Source organism: Ostrea edulis, chromosome 2, assembly GCF_947568905.1.
Source record: "Ostrea edulis chromosome 2, xbOstEdul1.1, whole genome shotgun sequence".
Taxonomy (NCBI): Eukaryota; Metazoa; Mollusca; class Bivalvia; order Ostreida; family Ostreidae; genus Ostrea; species Ostrea edulis.
In genome coordinates, this window is record NC_079165.1 from 106449479 (window position 1) to 106473983 (window position 24505).

The 24505-nt window shown below is 37.2% G+C and overlaps 3 protein-coding genes across 4 annotated transcripts; all 3 read left to right on the forward strand.

The window, feature by feature from the left end:
• Positions 1–3609: 3609 nt before the first annotated feature.
• LOC125681792 (NADH dehydrogenase [ubiquinone] 1 alpha subcomplex subunit 2-like) lies at positions 3610–10836 on the forward strand. 2 transcript variants are annotated; one of them, XM_048922009.2, is made up of 3 exons: positions 3610–3950; positions 10135–10241; positions 10691–10836. In XM_048922009.2, the coding sequence occupies exons 1-3, from the start codon at positions 3853–3855 to the stop codon at positions 10774–10776; spliced, it is 291 nt and encodes a 96-aa protein (XP_048777966.1). In that variant the 5' UTR covers positions 3610–3852; the 3' UTR covers positions 10777–10836. The 2 variants fall into 2 exon arrangements, with proteins under 2 accessions (XP_048777966.1, XP_056011949.1); XM_056155974.1 differs by lacking the exon at positions 3610–3950 and adding an exon at positions 9870–10002.
• Positions 10837–17366: 6530 nt separating this feature from the next.
• LOC125680935 (sex peptide receptor-like) lies at positions 17367–19183 on the forward strand. The gene has a single exon (XM_048920762.2). It carries the CDS (start codon positions 17991–17993, stop codon positions 19089–19091), a length of 1101 nt encoding a protein of 366 aa, XP_048776719.2. The 5' UTR covers positions 17367–17990; the 3' UTR covers positions 19092–19183.
• Positions 19184–21069: 1886 nt separating this feature from the next.
• Positions 21070–24023, forward strand: LOC125681416 (sex peptide receptor-like). Its single transcript, XM_048921492.2, has one exon. The coding sequence runs from the start codon at positions 21420–21422 to the stop codon at positions 22608–22610; it is 1191 nt and encodes a 396-aa protein (XP_048777449.2). The 5' UTR covers positions 21070–21419; the 3' UTR covers positions 22611–24023.
• The last annotated feature ends 482 nt before the right edge of the window (positions 24024–24505 follow it).

Consider the following 24505-nt stretch of genomic DNA (forward strand, 5'->3'; position numbering starts at 1 on the left):
CGTGGCGAGAAGAGAAATTAGCAGTTTTATTAGAGAAGGTAGATAGGGGTAGGGTCAATGGGTTGGGGTGTAATTTTTATGATGTTAACTTGGCTACAAACAGACGGGGTAGGGGGAATATCTATGGCAGAGTTAAAATAACATTTCCAGAGGGTACACGTAAAGTTTTATTGGCACACAGGCTCATGTACATGTTACATACAAATGCATTACACATTCCACATAATAAACATGTATCACACATATGTCACAACAGTCTTTGCATTAATCCACTTCATTTAAGTTTAGAAGCACCACACATAAATAACAAAAGGCAAATATGTACACATTTAGTACCTAAAGTCTGTCTGAAGCACCCGGGATATCCAGATTGTCTTTTTGAAAGTTAAATCGAGGTAAGTCAAATTTCACTCGACACTATTTTTTCTTCTTCTGCTTACTGTAGGAGTGTTCGTTACTTGTCCTTGGGCTACACTGTGGTAAGGGGGGATCACTCATGCCCTTCAGATATCCTGTTTGAGTCTCGGTCCCTCTCTGGAAATATAGATTGAATTTTTCTCTCACAAGGACTTGTCTCCTGGTACGATAGGTCTTAGATCTTTTCCTCTGTTTGCTGTGTTCGTACAACTCTTGCTTTCTTTTCAGTTGCCGCGTAAGACGAGTGCCTTCAGGAATTGATGAACCGAGTGCAGCACACTTGAGGGCAGTCGATTTTCCGGGTCCATGATTCATCCGGTGTATAGAGGAGAAGATCTGAGGCTCAAAGTTCCGAGAACAGGTAACATTCTTTGGGTTGGATTTTGAATACCCGCGATGTAGTCCCTCAGACTTCTGAGTGTTGGTCCCATATCTGGTGGCTATGAGTGTTGTCCGGCTGAATCGGAAGTTGATGAGCTGGCGTAAGGTTTCCTCATCGTCATCAGTCGGGTTCAGTGTTCTGGCATGGGTTGGGAGGTAGTCTTTGGCCCAGTGTCTTTCGGGTGTGCCGCCACAGACGAGAGAGTGTTCGGCACAGGTCTTGCCACATCTGCCCGAGTAGCAGTGTATTATGGCATCCGTGGCATAACTCAGGGTGTTGACCAGCTTTCCTGCGTCACCTCGGAACTTCTTGACTGCTACGTCGTACTCTGCGGTGCATCTCTTCATGAAGTCCACCGAGAATTTTCTTTTGACGGCCAGTTTTTGGGCAGCTGTACGTCCAGGAAACATTTCCTCGCTGAACTTGGCATTGTCAACTGCTTTTTTCTGGGACTGGGCTAGATGACGGGTGTCCCTCAAGGATTCTACCGCTTGACCAGACTCGGCCATGGCCCTCTCGACGCCCCGGAAAGCAGCACTATCCCCGTCTGTGGTGAAGTGGCTGATTAGTGTGGGCTCTTGATCGTTGAGAAATTCCCGGCAGATTTCCTCTGTTGCCTTGTCCTCCCTCCCTATGGGATCCTGTAGTTGTAGGTTGGCTGTGCATTTTCCAGGGTGTTCCGGGCATGGGATTTCCTGTGATCTTCTCTTGCAGAGCTTGTTTTTGGTGATGCAGCCAATAATTTTTTTCTCTTCCGTTACATTTTCAGACATGGTATATGTTGCCTGGGTTGCTGGCTGAAAAGGATTTCTGTTTCGAGACCAGTACAGAGGATTATTGTACCGCCCATCACCTTCCACAGGTATTGGTGTCTCCCGTGGGAACCCACAGTTCTCGATGAGGTCTTTGAGGTGAGCCCTTTCTCTTCGTAAGTCCTCCTGAACCATTTCCACAATCATGGGCCCAACCTTGTTTGCATTTTGTTGTAAACAATTGGCTGAGGGTGCTGGACAGTTGAGGGCATGGAAAATTTCCTGCAGTCCAGTTCCCATGATGGGATTGTCCAGGAGGGCTACCCACACAGATAGGTTTGGCTTTGCTGGCTTGGGTCCACGTTTTCCGGTGTCGACTTCCTCGTAGAGTTTGGTACTCTGGCTGTGGTAAGTGCAGTACTTGCACTTTAGGCTCTCTACCCAGCAGACTCCCTTTTGTTGTTCAGCTGGGTAGTCAAATTGAAGGTTGGTTGGGCAGTTTGGGCTCTCTAGTTTGTGCTGGTGGTAAGCTAAGTTGAACATTTCACACAGTTTTCCCATGTGAAAAAGTCTGTATGTGTTCTTCTCGTTGTCGGGGATGCAGGGAGTTTTGGTCTCGTCACAGGTGCCCCTTGGCCGCAGTTGCATGATGGTGCTTAAAGGCTGCCTACTGTCTGCATGGTCTTGTAATATGCATGCTCCCGTTTTACTGACTTCCTCCAGAGTCTGTTTCCTGGTGTATTTAATCTCTTTTCCCCTTCTCTCCCATCCTCCGTGGGCTGACCCCCTGCGGCGGCCATCTTTTACTCTGAAATATCCACTTTTTGCCTTACTTTTCCCCTTCATTTTTACCAATTTTTGACTGTAATGCTAGTTTTGTCTTTCTCTTTCTGTTATCTGAAGTCTAATGATTGAGTTTGATGTTTGGATGCTTAACATCTCCCAAAGTGACAATATGTATTATCTTGTTTCTACAGGACCCCCCTTGACAGCTCGACTTGACCATGTCCAGGAAAATCAGAATGCCTTGCTGGGTGCAGTGAGTAATGTTCTCCATCTTCCCATTACAATTAAAGATAAGATAATTCTACATGATACCAACTATATTTCAAAGGAATTGAACAACACATTAATTAAATTTGATAAGTTTAATCAAGAACATCATCACATTTCAATTGCAATTTTACACATCAAATCTCAATAAAATATAAGTATACCACACAAAATCACCAACAATTTTCCTATATACAAGGTAAGGCCTTCCACAACAATATACAAAAAAATCACTGTCATCCATTACAAACAAATAGGCGAAAAATCCAAATTTCACACACACACATTTTCTATCAGAATTGCTCAAAATGGACTCAATTTCATCCAAACACACCTCATTTACCCAAGGCCTGTTTCACTTCATAAAGATCAGAAATCAAAAAAATGAATGTACAGTCACACACACATATCATTCAACTTCTTTTTTATGAAGTTTATTGAAATTTAAAGAAACCATATTTTTATTGCAGGTTGCATCACTCTATTTATGTGGAGGTTCACGTCGAATCATGGCCGAAAGAAAATAATTCCTGGAACTTTGCATGTTTTATGGGACTTTCCTTATGAGGTAGGCTCTCCAATTTTTTATGAGATGTAAATTCAAGTATTGTGTTTGAAATTTTGTGAGTAAAAACCATGAAAGAAGGATTTAAATATTTTTTTGAATTTTTGTTGTAGAGGTGGGTGATTTGGCTTTTGACCAGCTGATTTTGCACGTGCTTGACTTCGATGTAAACAAACTCTCACGCCTTGCTGGATGGGTATGTATTTTTTGGTATGAAAATGCTCATTAAGAACTGTACTACATGATGTGAAAGTACAACTTCTGAAAAGTTTACTTTAAGGCAGCAGGGTCAGGTCAAAGGTGAGTAATTTTGGTAAGAACATATAGGCAAAATTAATAGAGTGGTGCAACCTGCACCCATACAGAGTCAATCTCTACCCAGAGTTATCGTTCCTTACACTCACTTACAGTAAGTGAGAACAAGGAACGACAACTCTGGGTAGAGATTGATACAGAGTATACACAGGCACTCGACGTTTTAAATATCTATCATAAAAAAAAATGTCATCCTGTAAACATAATATCATGTTTACAGGAAGACAATTTTTTTGAATTATAGATTTATATTTTTAAAAACGTCGACTGCCTGTGAGAGTATAGACGAGTTCTCCCGATTGGGACGAGTTAACCTGGGGCGAGTTGTGTAGGGAGCGAGTTCCTAAGAGCCGATTCGACTGTAAATAATGGCAGCGAATGCAGCAAAGGCACTGCGTTTTGGATCACGATTGAAGGAGTTGAGGATTCATTTATGCCAGAAGACGCCTGCCAGCCAGGGTGTCAGGTAATTATTTTCTTCAGTCCTAGAGAACTTGTTATGACCTTTAAATACAGCAGTTCACCAAAATTTCGAATTTCCTCGGTGCTCCAAGGATTGTCTATGTTCGTTACGATACAGTTATAGGCTAGTTCAATTTGAGCTAGCCTATGAACTAAAGAGAGTGTATAAAAGTACTCAGCAAATCGGAAATGTAGAAAACGACTGATGTGAATCCTAATACTCGATAATAGTATGATTTTGTGGGAGTTTTAGCACTTGCACAGTTATAAGGTCAAACAGTAAAAAATTGTTTATATTTCTTCCGAGATTTTAGATGAAGTGGTACTGTAGTGCACTATTAGACCTATATGTGGTGCTCCGAGCTGTATCAGTGAGCCCAAGGGTTCTTCATCTACCATGGTAATCTCAGCGAGATTCGTCGAGGCTGGATATTTGGACTGACGCCTCTTCCGAATCTCAGACCAGTGTCACATAAAGTGATTCGGGAAATCTTGCCTGAACTTCGGCCACGTGTTGCGATTAAAATGGGTTAAATTGAACTTCTTGTCCGCTTCAACTTTTCGCCTCAGACATCCTATTAACTCCCAATCACAATGAAACATGCATTTCTTACCTTTACAAGGTGTAAATCTCACAGTAATTCAAGTTGGCTATTTTCGAAGCCATTGCAAACGGCCACCATTTCATATTTTACCTTCTCAACACTGAAGAGTTCCGATAGTTTAGGACGCCTTCAAATAGATTGATTAAATATTACACAGTTTTCTTTTTATTGCTTTTAATTTTTATGCTTAAATGCTTTGTACAAAGTAATTGTCAACCAGTAAGTTCTGTATTTTCAATCATAGTACAAATTGTCATGAAGTAGTATATCGGAACTCTTCAGTGTTGAGAAGGTAAAATATGAAATGGTGGCCGTTTGCAATGGCTTCGAAAATAGCCAACTTGAATTACTGTGGGATTTATACCTTGTAAAGGTAAGAAATGCATGTTTCACTGTGATTGGGAGTTAATAGGATGTCTGAGGCGAAAAGTTGAAGCGGACAAGAAATTCAACTTTGCAAGTTTCAGGAATTCACAGGATTTCGGACCTTTTTTATCTATCTATGCAGCTATGGATTGGAAAGTTTATGCATTAGTTATCAGTTATACTTCAAGTTTCAGTTTTGCCTTTGTTGATCTTTTTCTGAAAGAGTTATGGATCTTGAACTAAGCAACTAATGCTACAGTGTGGAGCCCTTTTGTGATGCCTGGCATCACGATGATATCTAGTTGATAATAGTACACATAGTAATCAGACTAACTAGTGTTCACCCATCTGTAACCCGTTTTATTAGTCTTCTACCAGCAGAGCCAAAGGGACCTATCAGTTGCTCTTCATCAATCTGTCATTCCTTCTGTCTGTTTGTCACAACTTAGTTTTTCAGATATTTTTAGCTCACAATACATGAGCTTTCCTGATCACTTTTTGTTCAGTGGTTGTCTCTCCGTTTGTTTGTAAACCATTTGATATTTTCAACTTCTTCTCCAGAACCATAGGGCTAATTTCAATCGAACTTGCCACAAAGCATGCTTGGGTAAAGAGGATTCAAATTGTTAAAAAATAAGCATTTTTCTCCATTAGATGTATCTGGAAATCTGTTACTTTAATTAATATTTAAACTTTGAGCCGTTTGAGGGATTAGGTCGGGATTGGGGTTACAGAAATTAATGAGAGACAAAGTTAAGGAAGAGTGTTTTTCTCCACAAAATTGAATGGAATTGGTTACAGATGAATGGAAATCTGTTAGTTTGATTGATATCTGCACGATCATTAATAATAGATGTAGTCAAACAGTCCACACACTTGTAATGATTAACCCTTAAAAAAATCCTCAGGTTTTCTAGGGTTTTTTGCTATGTAGAATCGCAAGATGTGTTCCAGTGTTACACTTTTTAATTACGACAATACATGTGTGAAACATGATTTGATAACACTATTGGCTGACAGGGGTTTGTCTTGCTTGACTGAATGTACGATGGATAGGAGTCATATAACAACTGTCTATGTAAACAAGTTTCACACCTCCTGTTTACAAAAGGAGGATAATTACATGTATCGTCCCTTGGGTTGGAATAATAAAAAAACACCTGTTGATCTGACAATTTTTGCTTTTGAAAATACAAAAATAGACTTTTAAATCCTATTGATTATTAGTCTTTTATTAGTGATTTAATCAATATATAACCTGATAGTTATGATAAAAGAGGCAAATCCCGTAACAAATGTTTGCAAACTTTTAATATTTTTAAAGGATTAAAGTGGGTACCTGGAACCAAAGTTATGGCTGCAACTAAAATTACGCAGACAATGAATTATTAAACCTTGAACCAAAATTATAGATATTTAGCATTTCAGCTGGAATGTTGAATAACCTTGAACCAAAATTATGCGGCACTGATCCAAACAGAAAAATTGTTGTGTTCCTGCTTTACATTGACCCACAGACAATTATATTACTTGGGTTCAAACTTACTATGAAAGATCTTTAATAGTAAATTCGAACCCAAGTGATATAACTGTCTGTGCATTGATCCAGATTTTAGTAGGAAATGCAAATCTGAGAAACCTGTGTACCTCCTGTTGCTGAAGGTCAACCAAATTTTTACCTTTGATTTGTGATAAGTCTTTGCTGCAAACATTCTAATGACACAGTCGCATCGGAAATTCCAGCTGTGACTGTTCTAGCCTGTACAGACAACAGTTTATAAATTCCAGCTGTGACTGGTCTAGGCTGTACAGACAACAGTTTATAAATTCCAGCTGTGACTGGTCTAGTCTGTACAGACATCAGTTTATAAATTCCAGCTGTGACTGGTCTAGGCTGTACAGACAACAGTTTATAAATTCCAGCTGTGACTGGTCTAGGCTGTACAGACAACAGTTTATGATGAATCTCACAATCAAGTAAATGCCAGAAATGTCAAGGTTTGATAATGGCTCTATATAACAACATTTTCAGAAAAATTCATTTCATGGAATTTTTAAAAGTAAAATCTACTTAAAGATGCAGGGAATCCACAGATTGATTTGAAAAGTATGGCATACATGTATATTTACACACCTTATGTGATAAGCATTGCATACAGTATGCTTTCAAGTTGTTTGAACTGTTGTTTTGAGGAAGTAGTCGAGTTATTTAGCTTTGTAAACAAAGGACCACAAGAAGGGACAAAATTTAATACATGTAAGACCGTTTCTTTCTTAGTACAATGCAACTCAGGTGGGCATTGTGGCCCATGGGTATTTTTAAGTGTAGTTTGTTTATTTCTTTGTTTTTGAAACTGACTTTTTAAAATCGATATATAAAACACTGAAAAATGTAAATTTTGATAAATGACATGCGAATTTCTGCTGTCAACACTTCCTGGCAGTGGACATTGACCCTCATTAAGTGATGTTGTAAATTTAGCCTGGGAGGGATTCTGTAATCCCAATCAATCAGATGACAGGATGAAAGCATCTCAGTTTTCACTTAATAAAACATCCACACTTCAGGAGGTTTTCCACAAATTATCTGATAAAAACAGGAGTCTGACCAAGAAGGTATCATAAAAGACCCCCCAGGTGCCTCGGTGGATAGCAGAGATTGATTCCCAGCAAACATGCATTGTCTCTTGTTAGATTTTCATAACTCTGTACTAGCTGGGTGGTCCCAGTTTAAATGTGCTGGGTCTGTTTGATAGGGTCCTTTGATATTTGAAATTTGCCAAGGGTGATGAAGATAAAAATTAAGGGGTAGACCATATGCATTATATAGCTGGATTTACCTGTACATGTATAATATACAATATCTTTATCCATACATAAATGTTTAAAGTTTGCAAGACGTTTATACATATCCATATGCATGTGCAGAGACTTATTTTAAGGCTAACCAAATGAAATTTGACATTTTACGACAACTTCGTAGGTTTTATGAAAGTTTGTCAAATTTACATATTAAAGCCAACAATTCACATGTTTGAGAGTGACATTTTAAATCATGAGTTATCTTTCCTTTGGGAGGATTTGTAAGCATCAACAAAGGGTCTTTACATCTTTTGTTTATTTGTGTACATGTATGTACATCCATATTAGAATTCTTCACTGATATTGAGATGTCACCAACTGCAGGTGAAGTGCCACAAATTTAGACCTATTCATGGTGCTTAGGATTGTAGCAGTAAGGGTTCTTTAACATGCCAACGCCTGCTGCATCATGTTTAAATTAACTCGTGTTTGATTTCTCATCCAGAAGACTCATGCCTCGAGAAATGCCAAGTGTTCGGTGAAGAAGAAGTCACTTCCTATTGGATGTGGCCAATATTAACTGATCACTTCCTCTTAGATATGGCCAGTATTAACTGAATATTTAACAGTCACTTCCTATTGGATGTAGTCAATATTAACTGACATTTAACAGTCACCTCCTATTGGATGTGGCCAATATCATCTGATATTTAACAGTCACTTCCTCTTAGATATGGCCAATATTAACTGATATTTAACAGTCACTTCCTATTGGATGTAGTCAATATTAACTGACATTTAACATTCACTTCCTCTTAGATGTGTCCAAAATTAACTGATATTTTACAGTCACTTCTTATTGTATGTGGCAAATATTAACTGATATTTAACAATCACTTCCTATTGGATGTGGCAAATACAATATGTATTAACTGATATTTAGTGTAATTTATTTTATTATATTCATTTATAAAGCACAAAATTACCTATAGTTTCTATATGCTGTAGAATGTTTGTGCTAATAATCATTGATAATATACTAATAAAAGACCTGCAAGAGCTATAAAGGAAATGATAAAACAATAGAAAGAATTAAAATAAAACATGGTAGTAAAATGATGAAGTGGTTGACTTTGACTTGACAAGATACAATTGGCATACAGGTATTCGTATGCTGGATCAAAATTCAGTTTGCAAGAGATTGCACATGGAATCCTTGATATCACACTGAATTTTACATTCACAGGGCATATTCACGCTTGAACAAGAGTGTTTTTAGGTTCTTGTGGAATGCTCCATGTGCTTCAAGCTTTCAAAGTTCCAGTGGCAGTTTATTCCACAATTGTGCACCTAGTGTTTTTAAGTCTCTTGTACCGTATTTGTTTGATGACTTCTTCACTACCAGTTTCCATTGGTCGGATGATGATCTCAAGGTCCTATGTGGCTGGTAAACAGGACATAGCTCTCTCATGTATGCTGGTGCTGAGAAAGAGTGTAGTTATTTATGTATGGTTGTCAGCACTTTAAACACAACATGTTGATTTACCAGCAGCCAGTGTAGTTGTTGAAGTATCGGCGAAATATGTTGTCTGTAGCATGTTCTTGTGAGACAACGTGCAGCGTTGTTCTTGGCCACTTGTAGTCAGTGTGTGGGGCGATCAGTCATGCCAATCAGGAGGGCATTGTGATAGTCAAGGTGGGATGTCAAGGTGGGATATGACTGTTGCATTGATGACCTTCGCACACACTTCCTGGGTGAGATGGTGTTTCACCTTGGAGATTCTCCTGATGTTGAAGTACATCTTCCTTACCACGGAGCTGACTTGTATTTCCATTGATAAGGTGGCATCCAACAATCGCTTCCTATTGGATGTGGCCAATATTAACTGATATCTAACAGTCACTTCTTATTGGATGTGGCCAATATTATCTGATATTTAACAATCACTTCCTATTGGATGTGTCCAATATTAATTGATATTTATATTTTGATTCCTCCTTAGTGAAATGAGTATGGCTAATTTGTTGTGTAGATTCGAAACTTCTTGTATACCTACTTGTAATGTACATTGACATCAGCACTTAGTATATTGCATAATAACTTATAGTGCATGTATATATCTTAACAATTTGTGAAGTATTTACATTTAAGACCAAATATTGGATTATGTACATGTACCTTGGTTTAGCATTGCTATATCCCCATAGCTTAGAAACAGCCATCCTCCAGATTTGCTATACTGCAATGAAGTTACATAGTAATATGGACAGACAGACAAACAGGTAGATGATGAACATTGTGATCTCTGTTGTTCTGCGGGTGACAAAAGATTGTGTGTACACTATGGGTGTATACAATTCCGTGTCTTACAGTAGAAATTCATGTAATTTGATTTCTCGTTTCTTTTATTCTAGGGAGTTTATAGAAAGCCATTATGTACCCATAAAGCAGAGTAACCCAAACTTTCCAATATTAATACGAGAGTGCAGTGATATTCAACCGAGAGTTTTTGCTAGATATGGTATGTATGAGACTATATATGGTGGTGCTGTTAAAGGTTAAGATCTTTATGTTTTTGCCCTGGATGTGTCTGTTTAGTACACTTGCCTCTCTGTAGTTCCTCGGTTGTTTAAGCTGATGAGTAGGTAGCAACAGATCTGTAGCTCAGAAGAATTTTGTTTGTCCAAAGTTGAGCACTGATTTATGGAAGAAAAATGTCCACAGTAATTAGCATTTTGATTAAATTTGAGTAAAATTGAGAAATTACAGATGATTGATATGATGTCATAATAAAAATGGTACGTGTAACATTGACAAAGGATGATAACGCCTATCAGATGTCTGCTTTCAAAGCGTGTATGTAATTTTACAATTTCCAGTCAGTATGCTGAACTCTATATCTATTTATTACATACATATGAATGGTTTCTATTTCTTACATACATATGGTTTCTGTGGTTCTATTTCCAGAGTTTGGACAGGAAAGCAGTTCATCTCTTAGTAACCTGAGCAGTGAAGAAGTTATGAAAGTGGTGTCAAAAATGGCAACAGCATGAAAAACACTATATATTTAATTCCTTGTTTATGAATTTTGTTTAATAAATTGTGACAACAGACTTTGTATTCTTGTAATTGGTTTGAAGAAGCTATATAGAAAAAGACAATTTTAATGTTGATGTTTGGGTCATTTTGCACTACATGCAGTGAAAAACACGGTTGCAGCGAAACTCCAGTATGGAGTGCCAAATTAACATAAACTCAAATAATTGAAGATATCTTCAATTATTTGAAGATGTCATTCAATTCATTTGATGCGCACAACAATTTAATTAAAGATCTCTTCAAATGATTAATGATATCTTCAATTCTGAATTATTGTGCACATTAATTGAATTGATGATAGCATTAATTCTTCATCTGAATTGATGCATGCTTTAATTGAATTAATGATCTCTTTAAATGAATTAATGATATTAGCAATTGAATTGATGCGCACTACATTTCAATTGAAGAGAGCAATAATTGATATAATGTGCGCATTAAATGAATTGATGAGAGCAATAATTGAATTGATGCACGCATTAATTCATTTGATGATAGCAATAATTGATTTAATGCGCGCATTAATTCCTTATACAAAAGCATTGTAAATAATTAAAGATATCTTCAATTGAATTAAAGAGATCATCAAATTATTTATATCAAGCTCTAAATTATTGCGAGCAATATTTCTACAAAATTGATGTTCTCATCAATTGAATTGACGAGAGCAATAATTGAATTAATGCGCCCATCAAATCTATTATTGCTCTCATTAATTCAATTGATGCTCTTATCAATTGAATTGAAGAGAGCAATAATTGAATTAATGCGTGCATGAATTCAATTATTGCTCTCATTAATTCAATTGATGCACGCATTAATTCATTTGATGAGAGCAATAATTGATTTAATGAGCACATTAATTCAATTAAAGAGAGCAATAATTGAATTGATGATATCCTCAAATAATTGAAGATATCAATTATTTGAGTTTATGTTAATTTGGCGCTCCATACTCCAGGGCCAGCGAAAAACCGTTCATTCTAACCAAACTTCATTATACAGTAAAACACAGTTATAGTGAACGTCAAGGGCCAGCGAAAAACAATTCGTCATAACCGAACTTCCTTATACAGTAAAACACAGTTAGAGCGGAACTCCAAGGTCAGCGAAAAATAGTTCGCTATAACCACAGGCAATTAAATCGCTTGGGTTCGAATTTACTATTAAAGAGTAAAGGTATAGAACTCTAATATAGGGTACCCAAGTTCGCAGATGTAAAAACAATAAACCATAGTATTAAATTATATTCTGTATTCTAATATATACATAATCAATATACATTACTACCAAAGTCCTTCCCGAAATTCTGTATACTTCCCAAGATATGCAGAAATGAATTCGGAAAAATACCTATTGTTTTTGGTCGAATTTTAGCTGGGTCCTGGCACTGTACCACTAAACAGAATGTTTGAGCATTGGGATCCGGGTTAGAATAGGTCCTCGGTACCCGGTGCTTGTCGTAAGAATCGACAAAATGTGGGAGTCCATCGGATGAGACCGTAAAAACCGAGGCCCTGTGTCACAGCAGGTGTGGAACTATAAAGACCACTCCCTTCCTAAAGGCCGTAAGCACCGAGCATAGGCCTTAATTTCGCAGCCCTTCACGGTAATGGTGACGTCTCCATATGAGTGAAGGATTTTCGAGAGGGACGTCAAACAATATTCAATCAATCATTGCAGCAAGCTATTACATAAGATGTGCAGCATTAGATATGATTTACATTTTTATGTTTTACGCTCGGCCTTCAACAATTTTGTTTACTCATATTGAGACATCACCAGCTGTAGGTGAAGTACAACAGAGTTAGACCCATGCTTAGCGCTCAGGTCCGCAGCAGTACGGAAGCCGATAGGTGCCAGAGAATTAATGTTCATTTAACTGGCCGCCACTTGATTCATATGGCGGCCGCCAGTTATTCAACTAGCTCCCCCTCTCTCTTTCGAAATGAAAGGGGTACAATCCGTGTAACCTCCCTCTCCAATACTTAGTAATATGTATGTGATATACAATCAAGAGCATTGTTGTTTTTCGATTGTGCTGTTAATTTACAAAGTTATATAAATGTTCACGATATCAAATGTCGACAGATTCGCGCACGAGCAAATCTTTATGTGTACCTAATATACAAACGTATCAGGCACGTAAAACCAGGGGACTGACCCTCCACTTTTTTGACAACGTTCATTTTCTGTCATTTTCATATGCAAACTAAGTTATTTTCACATGTAGAATATAGAATAAGATTAATTGGCGGATTGGCCCTTGCCCCACTCTTGGTGGTAGTAATGAGTGGTAAAAATGTAATAATGAATGAATTGAAGGACGAACGGAGCTCCTTCTTCCAATTTAGGAGTATGAAGTTAGGACAAAAGAGACATTTTTAGGTTCCTTTTCTTTTTGTCAACAATCACTGAAGACAATTTCTCCTCCGACTGTCCCTACACTTTGAAAGACTTACTTAGTTTGTGTATCAATCGAATTTGGGCGATGAAACTGCGTATGAGAAACTTACTGAGTAGATTCACTTATGCAGTGATGAATTTTTGTCTCACTCCCGCATGTAAACGATGTTTTGCGCCTTATTATGTGCGAGATTTCTTCAAAGGGAAATAACTCTGACGCATATCGAAACCGGCGTATTCTATGATTATGGATGTTGTCCATCACAGGCTCTTTAAACTACCGTGGGTTATCGATGATAATCCTTCCGAATCCTGCTGCCAGTTCTTTAAACTCAAATTTACTAACAAAGGAATAGATGCCGTCAACATAAGAAACATTCTTCGTCATAAAAAAAAGCTCTGTCGTATATTCCAGCATATTTCAAATTCAAGTCTACATAATGATAATAATAATAATATCCTTTATTTATACAGGATTGCACAATTCGTTATATAAACTAGTTTACATTGTGGTCCTGTCTAAACATATATACAAATCGAGAACATATATCACAAATCATGGAAAAATTACAGTTTACATATATACAGATAAGAACTATAATGGAAAGAGACAATAAACACATGAGTATTATTGAGGATCAAAATAATGTTTGAGATAAGCTGATTTAAAAGATTTGGTAGATGTGCATTTTCTTATAAAATCTGGTAATGAGTTCCATAAAATTGCTGCTGAAATGATAAAAGATCTTCTAAAATATTCTGTTTTGGCTCTTGTAACATAAATCAATTCATTAGAACTCTGTCTTGTATTTCTTGTGTTTACCTCATTCACAAATCTAAAAACATGCAGATACTCTGGAGTCACCCTATTTCTCCTATCTCATCCCAACTTATATAACTGCAAACAAACTTTACATTGCCTCTAGATATAGACCATCTTATACATAATCCTCTTATATGTACTTGTTCTTCGTCTTTTTTTCCCCAACTACAGTCCAGTTTGTCTTGTCATTACTGGTAATGTTGACTTAGATGAAATAATTTATTTTTAAAAAGTCCTAAATTCAGAGATCCTGGTCTTTCAAGTAGTGATAGAACTTCACTTTTGTTCTGTTGAAGACGATGACAGGCGATGTAGAGATAGAGATTCACTTTTATTCTGTTGAAGACGATGACAGGCGATGTAGAGATAGAGATTCACTTTTATTCTGTTGAAGACGATGACAGGCGATGTAGAGATAGAGATTCACTTTTATTCTGTTGAAGACGATGACAGGCGATGTAGTGATAGAGATTCACGATGGGCTAAATATGAAGAACTGATGCTTTTCAGAATGGAAAAAAAAAGTATAGGAGGGATATTAAAGTTTTGTATTAGAAACATTCTGTGTTTAGTAAACCAGAAGTGATGTAAAAGAATTATATAGATTACACGAGGAATATGTTTTGTTTTCAGCTGACAAAGCTTGTAACAACATTGTGTGCGGCTCATTATTACAACTGTATCGTTAACGAACTTGACATTAATTCCACATTTTGTAATCGTACTTATACTCCAAGTTCCCTGTCAAAAGTTGAAATTCTTCAAAACCAAGCTTTAGTTTAAGAAGAAATCCCAGTCAATGGGATGGATAAATATGATACTGTACCTATACTGAATTGCAAACCACAGCTGGATCCAGTACATTTTATTCTACCAAGCTCCTATCCCTGTTCCTCATGAAAATATAACCTGCTTTGAGGGAAAAACTTCAAACGTATTGTGTCACAACATATACAAGAAGTGGTCAGTCTGATTAAAATTAAACTTCTTACTTAGCTCGATATACGGACAATCGTGAGAGCGAAGTGAGAGGTTTGATTTTAATCAGACTGCGGAAGTGTTGTAATTAAAACGTGGATTCTAAAAGATTCTAGAGAACGTTTCTAGTGAATTCAATCACAAGCCTTGTCTCAAATTCACATCAAAACATATAACTTTTCAACACTTTACACAACCGTTCTTCAAGATAAATCAAAGACTAGGCATTTTGACATTATAGACAGCAGCTTCTTCAATAAAAATGGGAAACAGAATATTCATATCTTGTGATTAGTCATCCAAAATATTACTTTGTTAGACCACTCCGATTCTACGTACAAGCACTCTGAAGTTGATATAAAAATCTGCTGAAGTACTTCACTGACAATATTGTCGTAGTCTTTGGTGATCTGGTCTTCCAACAATCTGCTGAATTCTCATCTTTTAAGATAATCAGGATGACTTCAGCTTCTCCATCGTCCACTTCCCATATTTATGTAACAATATTCCATTATCATCTGCATATGTGATTTTGTCTCTCAACTGAATCGATACACAAGAGCATGTTCTGCGAATGATCAGTTTTTAAATCGAGGCAGGCTAGTAACTATTATATTGATGTTACAGGGGTTTTGAACAACAGCTTTATTTAAAGTCAGCATTTAACAAATAATGTGGTCGTTATAACAATCTAGTTTAGGAATACAACCTGGGTAAATTTTTACATACTGATTTTGACTACGTTTACTTAATCAAGATAAAGGGCTCACAGCGGGTGTGACCGGTCGACAGGGGGTGCTTACTACTCTTGGGCATCTGATCCCATCCCTGGCGTGTTCAGAGCTCCGTGTTTGCCCTAGTCTTAATTTTGTATTCTATACCATCTTTATCTTTATATTCTTTATCTGTTATTTCTTTATCTGTAAGTGTTTAATATCTTGTACGTTTGTAAAACATGTGCCTAGTTTCAGTTTCTTTATTTCTGTGAGCCATATGGCTAGTATATGAAAAGGTAATGAACAGTGATCAATTTCATAAATCCTATAAAGAATAAACAATAAAAGCAAAAGTGTCGCATAAAAAGCAGCGGGAAATAACTGCATGCGCGAACACTATCTTAAGGAGGAATGGAACACTTGATATACTAGTAATCGGATATGGATGGAAAGTAGGAAACATGAACAATTCTGTTTTTGAAATTGAAAACTTGGGCACAACTGCGCAGGATGCTATAGCTTTGTCTGATCCCATTGGTGCAAACATATACATATGTGCATTTATTTATTTTTTTAACCCAATGCATTTGAAAATTTTCGTGTCAATTCAAGGTTTGAAAGGGTTTGGCAGGGACTACATTTTGTGGCGGAAGGATTATTTAATCAAAAAGTTCTAAATCTGCATGGTTTTACAGTTTCTGTTTTATCTAATATATCGTCAATTTTTATACGCCTACAGCTGTAGTTTAGGATACAAGTAGTTGAGACTTGGAACTAATTCAAATGTTGTAATTCAATAATACATGTATGGTTGATATATTTTTTCAAACAGAACATCTATTCTTTAAAAAGTCTTAATTAATTTACTCGAAATTTTGTACAAAAATTCAATATTTGGGGCAAAGATTTGACCTACTTTTTTAAATTCCATTTTCAATTTTAAGACAAAACTTGGCAATTTATGTGCAATTGACATTATTTCCAATATATTTTTTATAACTCTCAATTCTTTATCATTTTCCCGTATATCAAGTGCAAAACGGTCATTATTATTTCCTATCTACATGTACTTGTATTAATTTTTTTATATCTGTATTTTTAGAAGACACGACTGTGTATCTATTTTGTGTTGCTTATGTTGTATTGTCACTAACAGACAAATCAAGTTTCAGTGAATAAATCTTGAATAAAGTTTAAGTTCCGAAAGGTCAAATTGAAAACACTATATAGCCCAAGAACGAGCACCATGACCCCAGTTTTTCTGTTTAATTTTCTACTTCTCCTTGAATGTAGAAATCAAAAATACACTCCCCCCAAAATTGACAATGCTACGAAACTCGGGTGTGAAGTAGAAAGTAATCATTTTCTAAACCATGCTATACTCCCCCTCCCCCCCCCCCCCCTACAGATTAGCAATCTAGAAAATAACCTACTGATCTACCCAGTTAACCAATTAGATTTGAGATGAATATACAGGTATTCCTGATATTTATATTGTCTTTCATGTTTTAAAATGAAATCAGCCATCATAATGATGCATCGCTCAAACAAAAAGGATAGAAAAAGAGTCATATATATATATATATATATATCCGCAACTTTGTTGGAAGCGATTAAAGTCGTGAACACAAACAGTGACCGGTAGTGTATTTTCCCCTGTAAGGAATAGCATATAAGGCATTTCAGATAACATCTAGGGAATAAAAGATGAAACATTATTTTAGCACCTGTGACGACCGCCCAGGGACACAGAACACGTCCGCTGCACACCTGTAGTCCGGGGAATCGCCGTTACAATACCACTGTTGATTGATAGACTATACAGTAAATCGATGCAAAGTGACATTTTCTGTGAATTGTTTCCATAAATTTATTCTTACAAACATTCAGGTGAATCACAGAGGATTTAAGCTACCGATATTTGTGCGACGTTTTAGTGATCATGTCTTGTGTCCAGAGCCCGCTCACAGTGTTCCTACATTGCACGATGACGTATGATTTAAAAGGATATTTGTCACAAAATACTTAATTGCTGTGAGTGATTTGCAGTTACTGCATGACACACAAACACATCATTGTATATGCCATATACACATACGGATTAACACGCCCGCGTTTGTATCCGCTGGATTACGTTTAAATATCGTATGTGACGTTTAGACAGATATAATTAAAAGCAGTAAAAATATCGTATGTGACGTTTTTGCGGATCATTTGAAAGCAATAATTCGTTCTGACGTGACAAATGGATAACGGAACGGAGGCAGACTACCGTCCAGAAAGTGTCTCTGGTTACAGACTGTACCATGGCTATATCAGTCTGGTTATCTGCTTATCGGGAATTGTTCTGAATATCTTCAACGCCTTCATCTGGTCTAGAAAACGTATGAAATCTTCCACCAATCTCATCCTGATGGCGCTATCTATCACTGATTGCGTTTCTCTGTTTCTGTATCTCGTCTACTCGTCATATCTGTTCATTGCCACGGGACCCAGCCAGTTGTTGTACCACTCCGAGACCTGCATGTATGTAGTGGTCATCACATTTCATGAATTTATTGGCTTCCATACCACTTCAAACTGGCTGACCATATGCCTGGCAATATTCCGCTACATCAAAGTATGCCATCCGAATTCCGGAAAACTATGGTGCAATAGGAAAAGAGCCGAGCTTGCTATTGTGCTGGTGTTTGTGATGACAACGATTGCTACCATTCCGTTTTATTTTTACTACGAAGTGTACAATGTGTCTGAGGACTATCCTAACATAACGGGGTACTGGATAAGAAAGACCAAATTCGCCAGAAATAATGTGGACTACCAAACAATACTGTTGTGGTTGTATGGGGTGATATTCAAAGTTTGTCCCTCTATTGCAATGGTGGTCCTAAGCGCTCTGATGGCTCTAAAGCTGCACCGGGCACAGAAGAGACAGAAAGTGTTCCGTGTTGGTCCAGAGAGTCACGTGACCAACCTCCGAGGGTACAACCATACTACTATAATGCTCATCGCCATAGTGATGATTTATGTTATTTTGGAGATACCAATCGGGATTTCGGCATTCACTTCCGGTTTAAACGGAGAAGAAAGCCACTACTTTTACTTTTTGTTGTATTCTGAAGTCGGCGATATTCTAGATTTGCTGCCTTTATTGAACGCCTCATTTAATTTCGCGGTGTATTTTGCCCTGAGTGACCAGTTCAGGTCTGTGTTCAGATTGTTAATTATGCGAAAAGCAACAATAGAAATTCCCCATGGGTCGGAAACAATAGAAATGTCAGGTTCAACGAAAGTGTACACTGTACCCGTGATCTGGAACTCTGTCAGACAAACACTTCATTTATAATTATATGAATATGATACAGATTAATGACATTTATAATTATATGAATATGATCCTGATTAATGACATTTATAATTATATGAATATGATCCTGATTAATGACATTTTGTGTTGATTACAAGTAAATAGATTTGAATTATTGAAAAAAGGTATTTCAATCAGCTGTACGTTGCGCACAGAATTGATGTATTTTGACGTTAAATCTAATTAGGCAACGCGCACGGAAAGGAGGTCACTTTACGGTTTTTAGTTCACCTGACCTGAAAGCATAAGGGAGCTTTATGAATGAAAGGTGAAGATAACGAACAGTGACCAATCTCATGAATAAATTCTGACCACATATTGTTCGGGTTTCGTCCGTCCGCCATTAATTTTTTACCATTTATGATTCCTTCTCTAGATCCACAGCGCCAATTTCAACTAAACGTGCCACAAAACATGCTTAGGTAAAGATCATGTTTCAAGTTTGTTTAAATGAAGTGGCATACCCTTTTTTAAGTGGAGATAATAATTTGTGAAAATTTTGTGGCATCTTTTAATCATCCTTGGGTAAAGAGAGTTAAAATATGTTCAAGTTAAGGGCCAAGCTCCCCTCAAATGGGAGATAATGAATAAAAGGCAAAAATAGGGTGGGACAATGTAAACTTTTTCTTAAAAACTGCTGGACCAAAAAAATTGAAAGAACTAGAGCCACTAAGTACCAAAATTGGCCATTTAGCCAAAATAAATGAGACTTTCATAATTGCTGCTTTAAGATTGAGAGCATATGTCGATTCGATATATCCCTGTGAACGGGAGGTAAAAGACACCACAGAGCACGTCCTCCACATCTGCTTCGTACTTAGATATTTCATTGAAAATAAATGAAAGGTGAAGATAATGAACAGTGATCAATCTCAGAACGCCTATAAGCAATACAAAATAGATAGTTGGGCAATCACGGACCTCTGGACACACCAGAGGTGAGATTAGGTGCCTAGGAGGAGCAAGCATCCCCTGTCGACCGGTCACACCCGCCGTGAGCTCTATATCCGGATCAGGTAAACGGAGTTATCCGTAGTCAAAATCAGTGTGCCAAGAACTATCTAACAATCTATGAAACACATCAGACAGCATTTGACCCAATGATAAGTTGTATTGACGAACTAGATCGTTATAACGACCATAGAATTTGCGAACAAGACTGTTGAAACCCCTGTGCCATCAACTTGTTTGTCAGTAGCTTGCCTCGATTTAAAAACTGACCATACGCAGAACAAGCTCTTACGTATCGCATCAGTTGAGATATATAAACACCATATGTAGGTGATAATGGAATATTGCTACATAAATATGGGAAGTTGACAATGGAGAAGCTGAAATCATCCTGTTTGTCATACAGTTGAGTTGTCAGTTTGCCGTTAATGTCTACTTTCAATAAAATATCTAAGTATGAAGCAGAAGTGGACGACTCTTTGCTGTCTTTTATTTCTAGCTTACAGGGATATATCGAATCGACATATGAATGAAAGTTATTATTGTTAATAGACAAAACGTCGTGGATATATGTAAATGTCGAATTGAAGGCCACAACATGAGCTTTTTTTCTTCTCACGTAGAAGTTTTGGAATATCAATGGCAAATTTAACAAGTCGACTTTATGTCAAACGGGATGATTTCATCGGGGGGCCATGATTTTAACAAACTTGAATCTGCACTATTTCAGAAAGTTTTCATGTCAATTAGTACTTTCCTTGCCCAGTGGTTCTTGAGAAGAAGATTTTTAAAGATTTTACTTAGATATTTGTATGTAAAACTTTGATCCCCCATTGTGGCCCCATCCTACCCCTGGGGTCATGATTGTAACAAACTTGAATCTGAACTATGTCAAAAAGTTCTCATGTCAAAATTGCATTTTTGTGATTATCTCCCCGTTGAAGGAGGCATGGTCCTTCTTTTGAACAGACGTGAATCCCCTTTACTCAAGAATGATATGTACCATGTTTGGTTGAAATTGGCTTAGTGGTTCTGGAGAAGAAGTCGAAAGTATGAAAAGTTTACAGACAGACGACGGACAACAGGTGATCAGCAAAGCTCACATGCAATACAAATTGAGAAGATCAAATGTTGCAACGTTTCAAATGACATGATAAAGTGTCATAAATATGTTAAGTCTACTTAGTTAAGTTACTATTATGCAAAAAATAAAAAAAAATGTCATGTAAAAATAAAGAGATGACTAAGATAAAACACAACGGAAATAATGTAAAATCGGACATGGGACTTATTTCCGCATTAAAGCCTTGTATACACAGATATTTGTATATTAGAATAGCCGACGATGCTGCATAAATGAACAATACTACAGTGGAGGTCAGTGAGACTGACCATTCCGGCCTAGATGTGACCGGATACAGGCTGGCGCACGGTTACGTCAGCGGCACACTCTGCTTCGTCGGAATCGTTTTCAATATCTGTAATGCCATCGTTTGGTCCCGAAGAAACATGCGCACTTCCACCAACCTCCTGCTGACCATACTCTCGGTAGCGGACGGGATTTCCGTCTTCATGTACTTTTTGTACGTGACTTATTACTTTACTGCCACTGGACCAAGTGAACTAATCTACCATTCCAAAGCTGGGATGTACTTAGTTGTCGTCTGCTTCCACCAGTTCATCGCCTTCCACACGCTCTCTAATTGGATAACCATATCGCTGGCTATTTTTCGTTACCTTAAGGTCTGCCATCCTAACTTAGGAAAGAAAATTTGCACCAAGAAGAGAGCACGGTTGACCATCGGTATCGTTTTCATTGCAACAAACCTCGCCACCATTCCCTTCTATTTGTACTACGAGGTTTTTGATATGGCGGAAAATGGTGGGAATTTTACAGAATTTTGGATTCGGAAGACGACCTTTGCTGTAACCCATGTCGATTATCAGACTACCCTGGCGTGGGTTTATGGCGTGGTTTTTAAGGTGGGTCCAAGCGTATCCATGTGTTTTCTTTGTGCGTTGATGATAAGAGAGTTACGTCAAGCGGATAATCGGAGAGCCAATATGTCAACTACTAGAAGCAATGAAACGAGGAGAATACCCAGTGGATACTATAGAACAACCGTCATGCTAGTGGTAGTCGTCCTGATATACGTGCTGACAGAGCTGCCAATCGGAATAGTCTCGTTTGTATCAGGACTGAGGTACACTGAGAGCCATTTCTTTTATTTTCTCTTATATTCCTATGTTGGAGATTTGCTAGATACACTCACTGTCATCAATGGGACCGTAAATTTGGTAGTGTATTATACGATGAGCAGACAATACCGAATTGAATTCAAGATAACCATTTTGGGGAAATTCTTCAAGCGATTTGCTGACTTTGAAACCACTGGAGTTAGCAGCACAGACAATACCAAGAATCTAGAATTATCCAAATCTTCTGAAGACATTTTGTCACGTGACAAAAGACGCAATGAAAACCTTGAAAGTATGGAGATGACAGAAAATGAAAAGTCTGCAATGTTTTCTCATATCGATGTCTAAATGCTCGACGATTACCACATCGGTTTTATACCAATATCCTGCTGAAATCTCTAGACAGTGTAAATGGTTTCTATAATCACTAGACACACATTTAGTTCTTGAAATCACTATACATAGTAATTAGTTCATTTCAGGGGAATACAATCATCACTAGATATTGTAAACAAGTTATTCAGTATATAATTTTCTTATTTTTATGGAATATTCATTTAGACACTGAATCACGAATGCACTGCAGATTCACTTGAAATTGAAATATCAAGATTTAGAATTCTATGACTTTTGAATTGTTTGATTTCAGTAATTCTTTTATTTTCTCTCATATTGTTATCTTGAGGATTTGCTATTGCCATTAATGTCACTGTCATTTTGCAAGTATATTTAATCACTCTTACACTAGTTCTCTGTATGAGTCTCATTAATTAGGTCAATATTTGCATATAATTCTATTGGTTCCAATACTTTGATATCGTAATAATGATGGTAATTTCATCATGGAATGTCGAACGTTCATTTGGACCACAATTTAAAACAAAGGATTCTGAATTTTAAAAAATCTAATATTAAGAAGGAAATGCTTTCAATTTAGTTGATAGTTTCGGATGATTGATTGATTGATTGATGTTTTCCGTCACACTCAACAATTTTTCAGTTATATGGTGGCACCCAGTGTTTATTGGTGGAAGAGAGAACCCAGATACAATGTACCTGGGAAGAGACCACCCACCTTCTGAAAGTAAACTGGAAAACTTTCTCACTTACCGGCGCGAGCGGGATTCGAACCCGCGCCGACAGAGGTGAGAGGCCGTGTGATTTTGAGCGTGATGCTCTAACCACTCTGCCACGGAGACCCTTTGAAGGAATATAGATATTTGTTTCTTGCGTGAAATCGACGGAAACCGAGAAATAATTATCCTGGTATGACTATAAGAATAGCGACGAGGAAGCTACTTAATGTATATTTATAGGCTGACGTTCCGGATTCGACAATAAGCATAACTCGGAGGAGGTCGTTAACATACGTATTTATATGACGTACTTCCTGTAAAAATTCTTTAAGGTTCACATTGTAGGACTAATGGCCGTATGAAGAGAAATGGCTATTCTTATACATCAATATGTTTATCAAAATATATGAATGATATATATTAGTCAAGGGTGTGTCTTCAGCCGTATAAGCGAGAAGACGGTGCTATTTTTCTTTTAAGTAATTGTCATAGAAGCAGTGTGACTCTAATAAAAAAAAAGTTAGACCGTGTAGAAATGTTAGGAGTGAATATAGGATGTTCCAGCAACCGGAGTAATAATCAGCATAGAAATCAGATAACATGACATAACATTGCTGATTACATAATATACTATGTTGCTTACATATTATAACACTGCTGATCGCAAAATATAACATTGTTGATTGCATACTATTGTAACGGCACTCTATTGCCGTCAATCTATCATGAGTTCGAAAAGAACCTCTTTGCTTAACAAAAGTATAATTTTCCTCAATCACTGATTGGATATATATCTATTTATTTGAATGTCCCTACCTTGGGTTGAAATCAAGAAGTAAATCAATAATAAATGGAAGTCAAGACTTTAAGAAAGTAAATAATATGTTTCCTTAACTAGACTAGTACCAGAAACAGATTGGCTCTATTCGGGCCACTATTCCCAGCACTAGCTATTTCCCTGACTTACTGTCAGTGCTATGGTCGGTCACAATGGACAACCACTCCGGAAAACAATAAGGCGAGCAAACAACCAAAACAGCTTCAGCTCTATTCGGGCCACTGAGTTGATTGTCTACTTACCTTTCCTTATTCTAAAACCTTTATTTAACCTTACTTCTTATTTAGCTCCCTCTCGGTACGATCAGCTCACAAGAAAGACACAGAATC